Raw genomic sequence first — 18,675 nt, 5'->3', positions numbered from 1 at the left:
CAGCAGGGTCACCTCGGCAAAGCTGTCACAGCCACCAGGGGTGAGGCCCACGGGCCACTGTGTGGTGGTGGGAGGAGGTCTCAGGGACCCTGGACCCCAACTCAAGTCTGGGAAGGGCTCCCCACCTTTGCTGAGAGGGAAGGGGCATCCCTGGCCCAGCACCCCTGCAGTGACACCCCCATCGCTGCCCTTCCCACTCCCCTCATGTCCTGTCATGCCCTGTGCCCTCAGGTCCCCAGGCTGGACCCTCCTCAGGCCTGAGCTGGCCTAAGGGAGACTGTGCAGGGCGCTGGACACAGATCCGGCAGAGAGGTGCCCTGGAGGCTGGGGGGCCTCCAGTGCTGTGCTGGGTTTAGCGTCTTAATCCTGGAATATCAGTGTCAGACACAACACCTTATTATTGTTTTGTTGAGGTTTAATTGACAAATTTTATTAGTTTTAGGTGGACAGCGTAACGATTCTATATTTGTATATATTGTGAAACGATCGCCACAGTAAGTCTACTTAACATCCAGCACCTCGCAGAGTTACGGAATGTGATGAGAACTCTGAAGACCGACTTTCCATCAGCTGTCAATACACACTACAGTATTGTTAACTAGAGTTGCCGTGTCGTACATTACATCCTGTGACTTAGTTTATAATCGGAAGTTCGTGCCTTTTGACCCCCTTCGGCGCGTCATCCACTCCCTACCTTCCGCCTCTGGCAACCACACATCTGTTCTCTGTATCAGTTCAGTTGTTTTTTTTTTTTTTTTAAGATTCCACATACATGTGAGATCGTATATTCATCTTTCTGTCTGTCTTCCTTCACTTAGCACAATGCCCTCTAGGGGCATCCATGTTGTCACAAATGGCAGGGTTCCGTTTTTTTAATGGCTGAGTAACATTCCACTGTATGTTTGTACCACACCTTCTATCCATTCATCCATGGATGGGCGCTTCAGTTGCTTCTATATCTTGGCAGTTGTAGATAATGCTGGGATAAACACAGGGGTGCAGATACCTTTTTGAGTTAGTGTTTTCATTTCCTTCAGATAAATACCCAGAAGTGGAACTGCTGGATCATATGGTAGTTCTATTTTTAATTTTTTGAGGAATCTCCACAGTTTTCCACAGAGGCTGCACCCATTTACATTCCCACCAACAGTGCACAAGGGTTCCCTTTCTCCACATCCTAGTCAACATTCGTTATCTGTTGTCTTTTGGATAATAGTCATTCTAATATGTGTGAGGTGATGTCTCTCTGTGATCTTGATTTGCATTTCCCTAATGATTAGTGACGATGGAATTCCCTGGTGGTCCAGTGGTTAGGACTCTGCGCTTCCACTGCAGGGGGCACGGGTTCAATCCCTGGTCAGGGAACTAAGATCCCGCGTGCCTCAAGGCGTGACCAAAAATAGGAAAACCAACAAAAAACAAAACTTAATGATTAGTGATGTTGGGCACCTTTTCATGTATCTGTGGGCCATTTGTGTGTCTTTTTTGGGAAAATGTCTATTCAGGTCTTCTGCCCACTTGTAACTGGATTGTTTGCTTTTTTGCTACTGAGTTATATGCGTTCTCTATATATTTTAGATATTAACTCCTTATCGGATATGTGGTTCACAGATATTTTCTCCCATTCCGTAGGTTCCCTTTTCATTTTGTTGATGGTCTCCTTTGCTGTGCAAAAGCTTTTTAGTTTGATGTAGTCCCACTTATTTATTTTTGCTTTGGTTGCCTTTGCTTTTGGTGTCAGATCCAAAAAATCATCGCCGAGACCAATGCCAGGGAGCTTACTGTTTTCTTTTAGGAGTTTTATGGTTTCAAGTCTTAACGTTTTTTAATCCATTTTGAGTTAAATTTTGTACATGGTGTAAGATAGTGAGTGGTCCAGTTTTCCCAACACCATTTATTGAAGAGACTGTCCTTTCCCCATTGTATATTCTTGGCTCCTCTGTTGTAAATTAACTGACCACATAAGTGTGGATTTATTTCCGGTCTATTCTGTTCCATTGATCTGTGTGTCTGTTTTATGCCAATACCATATTGTTTTGATTACTATAGGCTTGTAATATAGTTTGAAATCACAGAGCATGAAGCTTTCAGCTGTGTCTTTCTCAAGATTGACTTGGCAATTTGGGGTCTTTTGTGGTTCCATAAAGAGTTTAGGATTGTTTGTTCTGTTTCTGTGAAAAATGTCATTGGAATTTTCAGAGGACTGCACTGAATCTATAGATTGCTTTGGGTAGTATGGGCATTTAAACAATATTAATTCTTCCAATCCATGAGCATGGAATATCTTTCCATTTATTTGTGTCTTCCTCAGTTTCTTTCATCAATGTCTTACAGTTTTCAGTGTACAGGACTTTCACCTCCTTGGTTTAACTTATTCCTAGGTATTTTATTCTCTTTCAATTATTCTCTTTGAATTATTCCAATTATAAATGGGACCGTTTTCTTCATTTCTCTTTCTGGTAGTTTACTTTCACTGTATATAGAAACACAACAGATTTCTGTATATTAATGTTGTACCCTGCAGCTTTACTGAATTTGTTTATCAGTTCTAACAGTTTTTGGATGTAGTCTTTAGTTTTTTCTATGTATAATTTCATGTCATCTGCAAGAAGTGAGTTTTACTTCTTCCTTTCCAATTTGGATGCCTTTTCTTTCTTTTTGTTGCCGAATTGCTGTGGCTAGGACTGCCAATACTATGTTGAATAGAAGTGGTGAGAGCGGGTATCCTTGTCTTGTTCCTGATTTTAGAGCAAAAGCTTTCAGCTTTTGATGTTAGCTGTGGGCTTTATTATGTTGAGGACACCTTATCTTGAAAAAACGCATTAGAAATAACTGCCCATCAACAGGGACCTCCTTGAAGCACCTGAGGGAAACCCAGGGGAGGAAAGCGAGGTGCTTGGGAGGCAGCAGCTCCACCCCCCCACGAATGTTCACCACAGTCATTTCTAACTGATGTTACGTACAAAACTGAAAACAACTCAAGTGTTCAGCAGGAGAACGGAGTAAAATCAAAGTGTGATACGCCCCCATAACGGAATACTACGTAGCAACGAAAAGGAACAAATTCCTGCTAGACATTGTTGAATCTCACCAGCACATCTACTGAAAGCCAGACAACATACACACACACACACACACACACACACACACACACACACACACACACACACACCGACACAGACACATCCCCCCACTATAACTGCATGTTTATGAAGCTTGAACAGGGAAATCCAACCTTACTAAGAGTGGTTTCTTAGTCCACTGGACCACTGTAACAGAAAACCATAGCCTGGGCGTAAACAGCGTCCGGTTACTTTCAGTTCTGGAGTTCAGAAGCCCAGGGTCATGCCGTGGAGGCTTGGTGTGTGGTAGGGCCAGCTTCTTGGTTCTCTGTGTCCTCACAGTGGAAGGGGGCGAGGGAGCTCTGGGGTCTCTCTCATAAGGGCACTGATCCTGTTCACGAGGACCCCAATCTCATGACCTAATCACCTCCCAAAGGTCCCACCTCCTGGTACCATCACCTCGGGGATTAGGTTCCAATATACAGATTTGGGAACATGCGCAAGTGGTTAGCTCTAGGAAAGAGGGGTGCTGGGGGAGGGGGTCCTGGGGAGCCCGGGGCCCTGCACGTCTTGAGCAGGGGTGGGGCCCCAGCACTCGTGGGAGAGCTCACTGAGCCACAGGCATATGTCTGTGCCCTCACACAAACACCCTTTACTTCAAAGTGATCGTCTAGAAACTACGACTGAACAGTGCAGCCACTGCCCCTGAATCGGGGGGCTTCCGCCTCACCCGTCTCCTCCAGGGCCAGAGCGAGGACAAACCACAGTGAAGGCCCCTCCGTTTCCCCTGCACACGTCTGAAGCCAGGAGTTGCCTCTAGGCTGTCAGCTCCACCCCATTCGACTCCATGTCCTGGGCCAACTTTGCACTGCCCCCCAGCGTGAGCCTGGCTGGGCCATGCGTGCACATGGGGGACCCAGTGCCCGAGCGCGTGACTGTGAGCTCTGAGCTCCCAGGAGCAGCCTGGAAGCCCGGCACCGAGTCCTCCCTTGGGCCCGACAGGTGTCTCAGTGCATTTGCCCCAGCCCTGCCCGAAGCCTGGCCAGGGCTGAGGGACACAACAGCCGGTTGGGCCGGTGGCAGACATGACATGAAGGCCCAGGTTAGGGTTACCTCCTGTGCTGGACAGGCCTGGCGCTGGGCCAAGCGACCCATGGAGGAACGAGGCTGCACCCGAGCTGCCTGTCACAGGGCCACCTCCCCACTCGTGTTCATGGTGCCCTGACAGGCCTGGCGGGCTACCCTGGGCTTTTCTGGTAAGCACAGCTAACGGGTATCTGCACGTGGCACGTCCCAGTGCTGAAGCCGAGATCAGACGTGGCCAAGATGGGAACCCAGCACCCGGGGGACCCTCTTGGAACCATGCGTGCTGTGGACCTGACCCTGAGCTGGTCCCTCTCGCCGCACGTGGAGCCCTGTGGGCCGTCGGGCTCTTGCCAACCCTGACCTGCAGGGCCAGGAGCTCAGGTCAGAGGCCAGGGCACCATCCCCTCTGCCCTGCCGTCTCTACCCCATAACTCAGCGCCAGACCAGGGAGAGCCCAGCCAGCCCGCCAGCCCCTCCTCCATCTCATGCCACAGAGGTGGGGGGGAGGGGGTGGGAGAAGGGCCTTGGAGCTGGCATGGTGGCCTGGAGCCGCTCAGCTCACCTGAAGCGGAAGTCCCCCGGCCCAGCAGACACAGCGAGGTGGGAGGTGACGCCTCAGTGACCTCAAGGTTTAATTCAATACTGCAATGTATTTGTAAGGACTTCTGTACATAGTATTTCCAGTGGCAGATTTTTAAGATTTTGACGCAAACTGTGACCTGTAGCATAGGGGACCAGCACTCCACAGGCAGCTGGGAACTGCATTCTCAACAGAGGTGACGGCTGGCTGTGCTGAGGGCAGAGGGCCACCAGCCAGGGGTGGGCGGGGCGGGATCACGGGGTTCCTCTTCCCGGCCGGCGGCGTTATCCCTCCTGCTCAGGCCCCTCGTGGCCCGTCCCCCTCGCGCCCGCCCTGAGGTTCTGCTGGTGACACGCCACCCCGAGCACCCGGCCCGTCTTCAGGAGCCCCAGGCAGCTGGCGCCTCCTCTGTGCCGCCGGCCAGGCTCCGGGGCCTCAGAGCTCGTTGTGGCGAGCCCTGGAGATGCGGCTGGACAGGTCCTGCAAATGCTTCTTTACCTGCGGGGACAGCACAGGTGAACCAGTTAGCAGATCTGCTCCTGACCCGAGACACGCAGCCCGTCGCCGAAAACTCTCAGCTGGGTGATCCTGCTGTCCAGTACCCTCCCATCCAGAGCCGATCGTAAATAAATCATAAAGGCAGCTCGCTGGCCACAAACAGCCCCCAAGGCACGTCAGGAACAGCGGAGCGAGGAACAGCGCTGCTCCCGCTCTCCACCCCCGCGTCCGCGTTTCCGCTTTCGTTGATTTGGGCCCATTCTCGTTTGCTTCTTGATGAGTCCGGATAAAGGTTTATCAGCTTTGCTTATCTTTCCAAAGAACCAGCTCCTAATTTCATTGATCTTTTCTATTTTTTTTTTGTCTTTATTTCTGTTCTGATCCTCCTGATTCCTTTCCTTCTACTAACTTTGGGTTTTGTCTGTTCTTTTTCTAATTCAACTGTAAGGTTAGGTTGTTTATTCGAGACTCTTACTTCCTGAGGTAGATCTGCATTGCAATACACTTCCCTTTTTGCTGTGTCCTCTAGGTTCGGGAAAGTTGTCTTTTTGCTTGTCTTCAGGTATTTTTAAATTTCTTTCATTTCTTCAGAGACCCACTGATTGTTGAGTAGCATACTGTTTAGCCTCTATGTGCTTGTGTTTTTTGGAGGTTTTTTTTTCTTGTAGTTTATTTCTAGTCTCAATCTCGTGTGTTGGAAAAAATGCTTGATATGATTTTCTTATATTTACTGAGGCTTGTTCTGTGGCCCAGCACGTGATCTGTCCTGGAGAATGTCCTGTGTGCACTCGAGAAGGACGTGTATTCTGCTTTTCGCTGGAATGCTCTATAGGTGCCTACAGCGTTCATCTGGTCTGATGCGTCGCTTAAGGCCTGTGTTTCCTTACTGACCTTCTGTCTGGATCATCTGTCCACTGAGGTAAGGGGGTGGCAAAGTCCCCCACTATTAGTGTTACTGTCAGTGTCTCCCTTTATGCCTGGTCATAGTTGCTCCTATGTTGGGTGCATTTATATTTAAACAATTGTTTCGTCGTCTTCTTGGATTTATCCCATTATGTAATGTCTACCTTTGTCTCCTGTTACAGTCTTTGTTTTCAAGTCTATTTTGTCTGGCGTGAGTACTGCTGTCCTGGCTTTGATTTCCACTGTGTGGAATACCTTTTTCCACCCGCTCACTTTCAGTCTGCACACCTCTAGGTCTGAGGCGAGGCTCCTGCCGGCAGCACATGTACGGGGCTCCCATAGGAGACGTCCTACAGGGCCCAGCACCACGGTCCCCTCTGGTCACCAGAGCTTCATGCTCTGGGGGTGACCCCGTGGGCTGAGGGGCCTGTCGTGGCGGGCTGCCTACGGTACGTCATTTCAAAAGCAGCAAATGAAGACCCCGACTCGTCCGCGGCTCCTGCCAGCTTGTCCTCGTCACGTGATGGCGGGTGCCGCCGCGGCAGCCCGAGGGCCTGGGCTCTGCTCTTTCTGTTCCTAGTTCACAGAGCCCCGCGGGCTGGTGCTGCCGGCCTCCCGCGCAGGAGCCTGGGCTGGGCGGGGACCTGGGGAGGTCTCCTCCAGCAGCCCCGGTGCTCACAGCGCGTCAGAGCCCCTTCTCCACGGTCGGGGGAGCCAGGAGCCCCAGTTCCCTCTTCATCCCCGCTGTGCAGTCCGCCACGGTGTGACCTGCAGGTGGACGCCCACGAGGGGTGCCTGGCTGCGCCCTGCTCGGCTCTGCCAAACACAGGAAAGAATCCACACGCTCCCTTCCTTCTCGGTACTTTGGTCTTCTTTCACTTTTTAAGTTTCGTTTATTTATTTATTTTTTGTGGTACGCGGGCCTCTCAGTGTTGTGGCCTCTCCCGTTGCAGAGCACAGGCTCTGGACGCGCAGGCTCAGCTGCTCCACGGCATGTGGGATCTTCCCGGACTGGGGCACTAACCCGTGTCCCCTGCATTGGCAGGCGGACTCTCAACCACTGTGCCACCAGGGAAGCCCAGTTTCACTTATTTTTGAATAGGTAACACTTCCCTGCACAAAAGGCACAAAGGAGGCTCCCTCCAGGGCCCAGCTCCTCTGTTTTGAATTTCCTGGGCGTCTGTGGCGACGTACCATTCTCGTGCTGCTGGCTCTGCAGAGGGTCCACACCACCCGCCCCTCCTTTTCTCTTAACCTGAACCAGAGGCTCTGCTGCAGACGGGCCCTCACGTCTTAGTGGCTGGCAAGTGCCTGGATTTGTGGGTTCAGGTTAATGACCAGGGGAGGGCGGGCAGCGGCCCTGCTGGTGCTTCACAATGTCCTGCACACCTGAGCACGGTCTGGCGTTCACGCGTCACCCCATAACGGAGCCAGCGCCCCCATTTAGGGTATCTGCAAGCCCCCCTGAGCCGCACGCGAGGAGCGCCCTGCATGGGACCCGCCGCTACTCTGGAGCCAAGTATGGCCTCCTTGCGCCCCAGGCCGAACGCTTGGCAAACCGCTGCCTCCTGCGTCCACTCAGGAGCCTCCAAAGCCACGTGGGCAGCTCGCAGGAGCGCAGGACCTGCAGAGCCAGTGCCAGGCCACATGTTTGGGGGCTGGAAGGGCCCGGCTCCAGCCCTGGCTGCCTGCCCACCCGCCTGCCCGCCTCGCGCGTGTGCGCCTCTTCCCTGCTCACCTGGTTCAGAGCCCGGCCCTAAACAGACCCAGAGGCAGGTGGGGGTGGGGAGGCCTGGGCAGTCCCTGTCCCCCCACCCCCTGCAGCTGACCCCCTTCAGGGCTGCGCAGTCCCCCAGCAGGAGCAGCTGCGTGGTTGCTCCCACCAAGCTCTGCGAGGGCGAGACAATCCCGTCCCCTCTGCAGAGGGGGGCCGAGGCCCAGGGAGGGGCGGCCAGGGGGCCAGGGGGCCGGCGCGCAGGCGCTGACGGAACTGTCACGTGCCCGCTCCCGCGGAGGCCTGGCCGGCGGCCGCACACCCACCTTGTAGCCCAGCTCCTTGGTCTTCTCCTCCAACACGGCGTACCGTTCCCTGTTCCGGCTGACGTGCTCCTGGTCTCCTAAGCTCTCCACGTGTTTCAGTTTTTGATGAGAAATTTCCAGCTGCTTCTGGTAGTGGTTATGCTTTTCAATTTTGGCTTCAAAGTGCTTAAGCTCTTCCTAGAATAATGTTGAAACAACTGAATTACCCCAACACGCTCTTACTACCACCCTAGGGTCCCTGATGGAATTTCACGGCTGCTTCAGGAGACCACCCAGGGCAGGTGGCTGCATGCTTAAGTTTCGTTTATTTTTGAATAGATAACACATCCCTGTGCAAAAGGCACAAAGGAGGCAGGCCAGGGCCGGGGCTCCCCCGCTCTGAAGGCTGCAACCCTGCGCCCATTCCCCGTGCAGCCCGCCCAGGGCAGCTCTGGGGGCCGAGCGGGACGGCAGGCTCAGGTGGAGGGTGTCCTGGCTGCCATGCCATCACGAAGCAGCACACATGGAAGTCAGGTGAGCAGCCCTTCTCTCTAAAGGGCCCCAGCAGGACCTGATGGCCTTCAGGGCCCAAGGGTCGCACCCTATGCGCTCCCTCCCCACTCCCAGTGACCCCTCACCCTCTAGGTAAATGGCGCCTGCCAAGCACCTGGTCCCCTCCGGCCCTGCCCCCACATCCAGCCTGAGCTGAGCCCTGCACTGCCCCCCGTCCTCTCCACCCCCAGGCCTCCAGGCTCCCCCCACCCCAGCGCAGGTGGGCCTCCAGGCCCGACCCCTACACTCCCCCAGCGCCCCCAGGCCCACGCCAAGATGCCTGCGGAATGTGTCGGCGATCCTAACTCCCCAGGCCCCGGGCAGGCTCCCCTCCCCCTGCGCTCCTGTCCAATAACTCCCCAGGCCCCGGGCAGGCTCCCCTCCCCCTGCACTCCTGTCCAAGGAGACGGAAGCTTCACGCCCACGGGCCTGCGCCCTTCCTCGATCCCTGACCCCCTGCCCCATGGCAGCTTTGCCACAGCAGAACCCACCTGGAGGCCCAGGTGACCCAAAGACCCTTCCTCCCTCCGGGCCGAGCACTGCGGCCCTGCAGGGTCCTGCTGGCTCCCCCTCCAAATCGCTGTCAATCCGCTCATCCCACAAGTCCCAGCTCGTGCCCAGTGCACCCAGAGCTAAGCAGATGCCCTGAAGCCACACTGTGTTCACTGGAGGCCAGCTTCGTCCCACACGGGCTGCCACCCGGGGCAGCGGAGGGACACAGACGGCAAGGAGAGAACGTTCCCGTGAAAACGCTGATCGGCTAGGACTAAAGAAGAGGACCTTGCCCACGTCCTCAGAGAGTCCGCTGGGAGAGACGCCGCCCCTACCCGGAAGGCCTCCAGCTCCTTCTCGGTGAAGTTGGCTGACTGCGCCATGTCCCACAGGTCCAGCACCCGAGGCTCCTCGAACCCTGTGAAGGAGCAAAGGCAGGCTCGGTGACCCGCACGGCGGCAGCCCGGGTCGCACAGGGCCACGCAGGCCACCTGCACAGTGCACGGTGCTCGTGCACAGTGCAAGCGTCCTCTGGAAGCCGACCGAGCACACCTTCCACACACGCTCAGTCTGCGGTTCCCGGGACCCGCGGGGTGGGGCCTTGGCGATGCCCTCACCAGCCCCGGGTCGAGCCGCTGCTGCCCGGGCGCAGGAGCCCTTGCGCGAGCAAGCGGGAGTGCTCGGGGGTGGGGGGTGAGGCTCAGACTGTGGGTCCCCCTGCCCAGCAAGCGGGAGTGCTCGGGGGTGGGGGGTGAGGCTCAGACTGCGGGTCCCCCTGCCCACAGTTCCGCGCTGAGGCTCAGGCGCTGCCTGTCCCTGTAGCTCTGAAGCGAAGTAAACCCAAGGGAAGGGACCCTGTGACTTCAGCCACCACTCCCGAGAGCATGTGGCGACGGTGCAGGCTCGTCACCCACCTCCCTCCCACGGCTGGAGGCGGCTGGGAGCAAGTGGCCACGGCGGCCCGCCCAGCGGTCATCTCACCAGCCTCCCACCGGCGGACCCTCCCTGCTGCCTGGGGCCCTGGGGCGCTGCTGGCAGGACTCGGCAGGCTAGCAGCAGGGTCCGGCTGGATGCAGCCCCGGGAGCGGAGGGGCCGAGGCACAGCCTCAGCTGCCCCGCTCCTCTGCACGGCCAGGCCCTTGGGGTCCCTGCTCCATGGCAGTTGAGCAGATCAGCACAGCGGGTCCACCCGGTGGTCTGGTCCCCTCTCCATGGCAGATGGGCGAGCCCAGCAGGGCAGAGTCGTGCCCTGGGGCACCCGGGCCATGCGGAGGAGCAGGGAGCCCACCTCACGTCCCCACTGCACGCACCCTGCGTCGACAGCAGCACCCGCCATGTGGCCAGTGCTCAGGGAACAGGCCGGAGAAGGAACGGACGGGTGACAGAAGACGGTACAAAAGAGCACCTGGCCGACTTCCGGCAAGCCCGCACCAGGCACGAGCCGCGGGCTCCCGCGGGAGACGCGCGCAGAGGCCCAGGCCATCCTCCAGGGGGCGGCACCCAGCGAGGAGCTCCGGCCTCGGCCCGAGCAGCGAGCTGTCTGCACAGGAGCAGAGCAGCCATCCCAATGCGCGGGGCGGGGGGCCACCGTGAGGGTTAAAGGACGCCGTGAGGCTAGAAATAAAGGTGCGTGCACCTTCCAGGAGGGAGAAAGCAGCCCAGGCGTGGCCCTGGGAGCGGAGGGGCTGGAGGGGCTCTGCTGCCGTCTCCCGGGCGCCGGGCAGCGGGGCGCAGGGCGGGGCTCACCGGCCTGGTCGCCGTAGCCCTGGTGGCTGACTCTCCGCAGGCGGTCGAAGCCCTGGCTGATGTCCCGCAGCTTGTCCTTCAGCTCGGCGTGGCCCACCTGCAGCGCGTCCTCCTTGACGCGGCTCACGTCAACGGGGCTGATGACGTTTTCGTGGATTTCTGCGGGAGCCAGAGGCAGGAGGCCGTGAAGGCCCGGGCCTGAGCCGCCCGCGGAGCTCCGTCTAAGCTCGTCTAGATGTCGTGGAGCCACCGCAGCCCCACCCCCACTGCTCTCTCAGGGCGGGTCCCGAGCCCCCCACAAGTCCCCCTGAAGTCAGGCCGGCGGTGACAGGAGAGGTGGCCCGTGTCACTGCAGAATGGGTTCATCTGAACCCACGCTCACAGACGTGCATGGGCACCCCGACGGGCTCCTAAACGCCGAGATTCCTGCTCGGAAAGCAGGGAGGCCTGACAGCGCGGCACTGCCCCCAACCCCCCAGCAGCTCTGTTCTGGAACGCTCTGGAGCCAGGGCCGCCTGCGGGGGCACCTTCGGTCCTGCTCAGGGTCTCCAGCAGGACGTTGTACTCGTGGACCTTCTCTTTGTGATGCTGGAGCTCCCGCCACAGCTTGTCCAGTTCTTCACTGGAGAACTTCCCAGAGGTCTTCGCCTGGAAGGAAAGCCACCCCAGTGAACACCCCCGTTGGGCTGTGCTCACCTGTCCATGCCTCGGGGTCCCCCCATAGGCCGAGCCCACCCGTCCACGCCTCGGGGTGCACCTTGCCCACCTGGGGTTAGTTACACGGGTGCCCCTGTGGATCACTCCCGTAGGCCAGGCAGGACCCTTGTTCCTGGGTGGAGTACTCAGGCCCAGCTCTCGGCCTTCACCCCCCTTCGCTAGGGGACGCAGGGGCAGAAAACCAAAAGCCAAGGCCTGACGCCTCCAGGGCGGACGGCAGCGCGAGGGTACCTTGTGCCACAGCTTCTCCAGCCGGGGGTCCTCCAGGCTGTGGTCGGCGGGGCCGTGGCTGATGGAGTTGCTGCTCACGGCCCGGGCGTCCTTCCTCCCGTCCAGACCGTACTTGGCCAGGATGACTAGGAGGGCATAGGAGGGGCTCGAGGCCGTGGTCTGGGGGCCGCCCCTCTGCCGCCCGCCCAGCTCTCCTGCCCACTCGGGACCCAGCGGAAGGAGCGCAAACAAACCCGGGGATCCTCCTCCAGCAACGCCCCCGTGCACACTGGCGGCCTCGGGGCCGCGCGCTTCCGGCCGATCCCTCTGTCCCGACCCGCGGGGAGAGCGCGGTGCGGCAGGACGGGCTCAGCATCCCGGGACTGCCTTTAGGACCAGCTTCACAGGTTTGCAAAACCAAAACCTGCAGCCCGTTTGTGTTGTGGGGCGAACTCCAGCGAGGGCGGGAGAGGACGACGGTCCACAGAATGGACGGGGCGGTGGCCAGGGGAAGCTCTGCCACGGCCTAAGTCATATTTTTATTTGCAGAAAAGATTTTCTACAAGGAGAAACCTCAGCGTCGGCAGCTTCCGGTGAAAAGTTAACAGCGGTAGCCGGGAGGGGACACTGGCTCCAGCCTGCTGCTGGCTGGTCACCGTGGGACAGCGACCAGGTGTCGTCTGTCAGTAGCGCCCAGGACACAGTGCCGCCCATAGCCTCTGCGCCAGACGGGGACCTGCGTCTCAGCACCATCGTCACCAACATGATGCGGCGGATGCCTAGTGGACCCGGAAGGAGCGCTCCTCAGCGGGGCCGGGCTGCTGGGTCTGCCCTGGAGGACGCCCCTCCCAGCATCTCCTCGCGCCCCACACCTACCTCCTGAGTTGGGAGTGGGCCTGCCCCACCCTCCCTGCTCTGAAAGACCGGGCGTCCTTCCTCCCATCTGCAGACAGTCCCCACTGTCCCCTCCAGGCCTCACCCGGGCCTCTCTGGATCCGGGCTTCCCTTTCCCCTGTGCTCCATCCCTGAGGTCCTCATCCGAGCAGTGTCCCACCTGACCCCTGACCCCCAGCACCTCCTCTGACAAGCGCTGGACACAAGTGGTCCCCACGGGGGCCCACCCTCAGCTGAGCCAGCCCAGGGAGCACCCCGCTCAGCCTGACCTCACCTCCTGGGGCTTCACTTCCCTGTCTACACGGCCTGTGCCTCAGAACTCGCCCTGCCCAGCAGTTCAGCCCACTGGAAGCCTTGAGAGTAAGCTGTGAAGAGCGTGTGTCCCTGGTGTCCAGCCTGCGGTGCGGGCATCACGGGCAGGGGGCTCTCCCTGCCCCCACCCTCCTCCATCTCCCAGCCCCGGGCCACCTGGACGCACTGGGAGCCCTAGATGCAGGGTGGGCCACAGGGGCCACAAGGCTCGGCCTGGCGGGGGCAGTGCTCTTCACACGGCCAGACCCTGGGAACATCCCTGCTTCCTCGTGCAGGTGACCGTGGGCATCTGGCCATCCCAGCCGCCTCCCTGGACCAAGCAGCCCTGGTTGCTTGTGCGCTAACGCGGCCAGACATCCTCGCCCTGGCCCTCCCTCCCACGTGCCAAGAGCCCGCACAGGACAGCCCAGCAGCTGTGCCTGCCCACGGCTGAGGGTCACCTTGCCAGGGCCAGGCTCACGAGGACAGCCCCGACTCTTACTCAAACCAAGTCAGAGTAAGAAGCTGGGGCCCGAGCCTGGGCGACCGCCGCCCCTGGCCTGAGAAGAGACGTACCGCTGAGCCCGCGGGCGAGCTTCGCCTCCTTCTCTCCGTCTTCATCCAGGCCTTCAGCCTTCAATTTCTTCCACTTGAACTCGTCCCGTTCTTGTATCTTCAGATCAGCATGGAGCTCGGACAACTTCAGAGGAGGCAGATCAAGCTACGGGGGGAGAAGAGAGGACATGTGACCCCCAGCTGCACGAGGACCAGCGACAGCCCGGGAGACGCTGACCTCGGAGAGCAGACGCCAGCGACGGGGAGACCGTGCCGGGGTCCCAGGCGGCCGAAGTCCCGCATGTGCCCCCGCACGAAAGCCTCAAAGGGACCTCTGCCCGCAGCCTGAAAACCACTGGCCCTTACACCCCGAGGCCACTCTCCAGCCTCGTCAGATCCCAGGTCCCCGGGGAGCCGCCCGCCACTAGCGGCCTGAGTGTGCAGGTGCTGGTGGCCCAGGGGCTCCTGTCGCAGGACGCCTCACGTTCCCAGCCGGGGCCCTGGGGAGGCTGCGAGTGCGGGGCTCCCCCCAGGTAGCCCTTGGGCGCATCGGCTCCCCGGATGGTTGTGCCACCCCAGGCAGGCGCTCCCCACAGATGACAGGACAGTGGGCGAGGCCGCTGGGACCTGACCCCTGCACACCTCCCTGGCTGTCCACCTCCCCGGGCGCCAACGTCCGGGCCGGAGCCCCGAGCTGCAGACTGGTGCCCAGCAGCGTCCGAGGCTCTGCGTCTCACAAGGGTGAGTGGTGATCTGGTGCCAGCCTACCTCTGAAGCGTGGAGGCCCGCGGGCTCAGGGCTGGAGATGCCCCGGGTGACAGTGCTGCCCCCAACAGCAAGCACGGAGCCCAGGCAAAAAGGCCACTCTCCGGACCCTTCTAACCTCCTTAACTTGAAGTTAACTGTTAATGGCTCACGTGAAAAGAACTGGTTAATAGACTCCAAATGCAGAGCAGCCTCTGGCAAATATTAAAGCGGAGTAAATCACCTACAACCACGAGACAAGCAGCTGGGCAGGAGGAAGCCGCTCGTCAGCGGCCGTTGCCGCTGGGCCCGCATCCCGGACACCCTCGGCCCAAGGCTCAGGGTGCGCACGGCGCCCTCCACGGAGCTGCTCTCAGCCAGGGGCCTCACGAGCCCGGCACCTTCTCCTCTGCCTCTGCAACTTTCACCATCACCCTGCAGGCTGCTCGGGTAAACTGAGGCCCAGGGAGGTTAAGAACTGGCCCAGGACACATGGCGAAATGTCACTGGGTACTTTATCCCTTCTGCTGCTACCGTGAATGGGACTGTTTCGTTAATTTCCTTTTCAGAGCGTTTGACGCTGGCGTACAGAAATGCAGCCGAGGCTTGTATGTTGCTTCCGCATCCTGCAGCCGCGGTGACTGATAACTAGATCTGAGTTCTCTCCTGCAGTCTTTAGGGTTTTCCGCATAAGATCACATCACCTGCAGACACACACCTTTACCTCCTCCCTTCTGATTTGGATGACTTTTTTTGGATGACTTTTATTTCTTTTTTCTTCCCTAGCTGTTCTGACTAGAACTTCCACAACTACGTTGAACAGAAGTAATGACCTGATTTTTTAAAACATAGGTGAAGACCTTGAATAAATATTGCTCCAAACACAACATACAAATGGCTGACAGGCACTTGGAAGGATGCTCCACATCCCGACTCATCGGGGAAACGCAAATCCAACCCCAGTGAGGTACCGCCTCACACCCATTAGGACGGTTACTATGGGAAACAAACAGAAAACAACAACTGTTGGTGAGGATGAGAAAAGGGAACCCTCGTGCACTGCTGCTGGGACTGCAAAATTGGCGCGGCCACTGTGGAGAACAGTGCAGAGGTTCCTCAAAAATGAAGACGAGAACCATCAATACACTGTGATCCAGCAAAGCCCACTTCTGGGTATTTATCTGAAGGAACTGAAATCAGGACGTTGAAGAAAGATCTGGGGTCCCATGCTCACCGCAGCACTATTCACAACAGCCAAGAGGGGACGCAAGGTGCGGGTCAAAGGGCACAAAGGCAGTTATGCAAGTCCCGAGGCTCACTGCACAGCGCAACACCCTCCACTATTTACACTGCATGCTTATTATTTAAAAATGCGCTAAGAGGGTAGATCTACCTTAAGTTCTTATCTCTCACACACACACACACACACACACACACACACACACACACACACACACGCACGCGCGGCAACCCCGGGAGGGACACGCCAAGCAGACGTCTCCACAGGGGCACCCCTCGGGACGACTGCCCACGGCTTCACCCACCCCCAAAGCTCCAAGGGCGGCTCCGGCCCCTCCCTGCTCAGGAGCCTTGCAACACCCCGGAGAGGTCACAAGACTCGCGAGGCTCTGGAAGTAACCCTGTGCCGCCTGGCCCACAGCTCTCCTGAAGCACCTGCATCAAAAGGCACTGCAGTTCCACAGCAAGTCAAGACTGGAGGTGCTGGGCTGCGATGACGCAACACCAGCAGCTCCCTGGTCTGCTCTCACGGTGGGGAGGCATCTGTGGACCAAGGCGGGACTGGCCCCCACCCCCGTAGAAGGTGGGCTGGAAAGAGAGGGCGAGGCGGGCGCCTTCATCAGACCCCTCTCCCTCACCCTGGGTACACGCTAGGCGTGACATGCTATGAGATCGTTTGTTTAGAAAACAAAGCAACACTTGATGTCTCCAGAGAGCAAATTATCCAAGGCTGAGAACCCTGGCACAGGTATGCCGGGTGCCCCACACCGCCCTGGGCACCGGCTCTGAGCAGCGGCAGTGCCCACCCCAGCCCGGCACCGGGAGGACTGCACAGCTCGCCACCCGGGACCAGCTCCGCCGCCGCCCTTGAAGCTTCTCAGCGTAGAGAGCCCGGGACAGGCCAGCTTGTATTCTGTGGGTCTGCCTACCCACGCGAGGCGTCCGGATGTGAGGAGGGACCCGGAAAATGCCAACAGGCATGGACCCCACCCTGGAAGGTCTGCACATTTCGTTCAGCAGAAGAGACTTGTACGTGCAATTGTAGAATTCAGGGCCAAGGGGCCCGGAAAGGTCATCCAGTCCAAGGCCCGTCCGTCCAAGGCTGGGGCAGGGTTGGGGTTCCTGCAGAACCGATTCAGACTCTCTCGGACAGATGTGACCTGAGGCTGCCCAGGTCAGCAGTGAACTGAGCATGGGGGCGGGGGGGGGGCGGTTCAGGCGGGTGCAGCTCGAGGGCAGGTGACAGCCAGGAGGTGTGAAGAGGCTGCCCAGGCTGGGCAGGTGCAAAGCAGCATCTGGACGTACAAGGCGGGGCTGACCAGGACAGCCCTGCAAGCAGAAGGGCTCAGAGCAGGTTCCTGAACACAAGGTCCCCTTCCTCCAGGAAGCCCCCCCCTGCTTCTCCAGCCCAGAGTGCTCTCTCTTACCCGGGAAGGCTGCACACACACAGTGGGCCCTGACAGCTGGGCCCCCAGCAGGATCCTCAGGACCACTGGTCTGGGAACAGTGCTGGGCCTGGGGGCATCCACCCACCCCTGCCTGCCCTGCAGTCCCCCTGCCACATCCCTTCCCCAGCCCTTATCCCTCCCTCCGCCTTTCCTTCCCGCCGTTTTCCCCTCTCTTCCAAAACTCAGTCCTTACTTTGTTTTACTCTCCTTCTCAAGGACTCAGGAATGCTTAAAAGTGGAAGCCTGGATCTCACGAAGACGCTGCGGCCCAGAGGGTTGGGGGAAGTTTGTAAATACCCATTTCACTAAAAACAAACCCCACCCAACAAAGGAGGGGCCTCTATGTTAACGAGGAGGCGGCGGGGTCCAGGTCACACCCCAAGCAGCAAGCTGTAGTCCCAATTCTACCCCCAGGCGGAGTGACCTTGGAGGCGTCCTTTGCCCTCTGGGCTTTCTTGCTTTCTTCTCTAAAATGAGCACAGTTGGATTTAGATTTAGTTCACTAGCGTCTTAAGTTTCGGGTGTTCTCCTCTCACCTCACCACATCCCCTCACCCGATTTAACAAGAACTGGCTTTTGCTTCTAGGATTTCCGCTGTCCTTGGGCTTGTCTCCGTGCTCAGCGTCACCTGTTTTTCTTGTTTCTCCATACAGAGAAATACAACGTAGGAGAAAAGGCAAAAACCTGCAAGGCAGGAGACCTGGGTCTGCCTGCAGGGAGGGATCTCGGCCTCAGCTGCAAAGCTGCCAGTTCAAACTGGCGGGGCGGCCCTTCTGCCCAGGCACCAAGGCCTCCAAGTCTTCGCCTGTCATCACCAGGCCAGGGTCCCTCTTCCCGGAGGCGCAAGGCAAGGGGTACCCACACCTACCTCTGCGGGCCGGTGTTAGGCTGTCAAAGGCTCAAGGCCCCGGCCCCGTAGACTCCCAAAGTTAGAGGAGACCCGGGCCCCGGGGACCCCAGGATTAGAAGAGACCCCGGCCCGGGCTCCGCCGATCCCAGGATTAAAGGAAGCCCCTGCCCCACGGACCCCCGAAACTAGAGGAAGCCCCGGCCCCGCGGACCCCCGAGGTAGAGGAAGCCCCGGCCCCGCGGACCCCCGAGGTAGAGGGGCCCGGCCGCCGCTCACCCGCTGGGCCTTCTCCCACAGCTGGTTCAGCTTCTCCATGCGGAACTCCCCCCCGGGCTCGCGCTTCGAAGAAGGCTCGGGCTCATTCTTCTCCCGCGAGTACTTGCCGCCGTGGCCCGCCGCCGGCCACGGCCCAAGGAGCAGCAGCAACAGTAGCAGCGGCGGCGGCGTCCGGAGCTCCCGCAGCCAGGTTCGAGCCCTCCCAGACGCCATCTTCCTCCTCCAGCCGCGGAGACCCTAGGAGCTGCGGGAGGGAAAAGGCCCTAGGCCGGACCCGCCCACCAGGACCCGCCCCGCCCCCAGGACCCGCCGCGCTGCCTCCTGGGAGTTGTAGTCTCTCCCCGTGTGGCCGGTCCAAGAGAGGCGGCCGGCGGACTACAAGGCCCGGGGAGCCCTGCGGAGGCACGCGGGCGTTTCCTAGGCAACCACGCCGCGGCCTCATGACGACGGGAACCCCTAACTGCGGCTAGGGCTGCCCTAGCTGGGATTGCGGGGTTGCTAGAGACTTGGTGG

At 58.9% G+C, this 18,675-nt stretch overlaps 1 protein-coding gene across 2 annotated transcripts in view; it reads right to left on the bottom strand.

The window, feature by feature from the left end:
* Window positions 1–18,427, bottom strand: part of LRPAP1 (LDL receptor related protein associated protein 1) — a 462,538-nt gene extending 444,111 nt beyond the window's left edge. The window contains exons 1-8 of one of the 2 annotated variants that reach the window (XR_009540456.1): window positions 18,163–18,427; window positions 13,627–13,771; window positions 11,887–12,011; window positions 11,466–11,586; window positions 10,939–11,097; window positions 9,528–9,610; window positions 8,170–8,346; window positions 5,099–5,226 (exon numbers count right to left, since the gene is read on the bottom strand). Coding sequence is in view for 1 of the 2 variants with exons in the window: in XM_060148846.1 (XP_060004829.1) it covers window positions 5,164–5,226; window positions 8,170–8,346; window positions 9,528–9,610; window positions 10,939–11,097; window positions 11,466–11,586; window positions 11,887–12,011; window positions 13,627–13,771; window positions 18,163–18,375 (1,086 nt within the window). In the remaining variant the exon portion in view is untranslated. Of the gene's footprint in view, window positions 1–4,759; window positions 5,227–8,169; window positions 8,347–9,527; window positions 9,611–10,938; window positions 11,098–11,465; window positions 11,587–11,886; window positions 12,012–13,626; window positions 13,772–18,162 lie in introns of those variants that run through there. The other variant, XM_060148846.1, reaches the window with a different exon arrangement.
* Between the last annotated feature and the right edge of the window lie 248 nt (window positions 18,428–18,675).

This window comes from Lagenorhynchus albirostris, chromosome 4 (assembly GCF_949774975.1).
Source record: "Lagenorhynchus albirostris chromosome 4, mLagAlb1.1, whole genome shotgun sequence".
Lineage (NCBI taxonomy): Eukaryota > Metazoa > Chordata > Mammalia > Artiodactyla > Delphinidae > Lagenorhynchus > Lagenorhynchus albirostris.
This window is presented reverse-complemented; position numbering and strand designations above follow the sequence as displayed.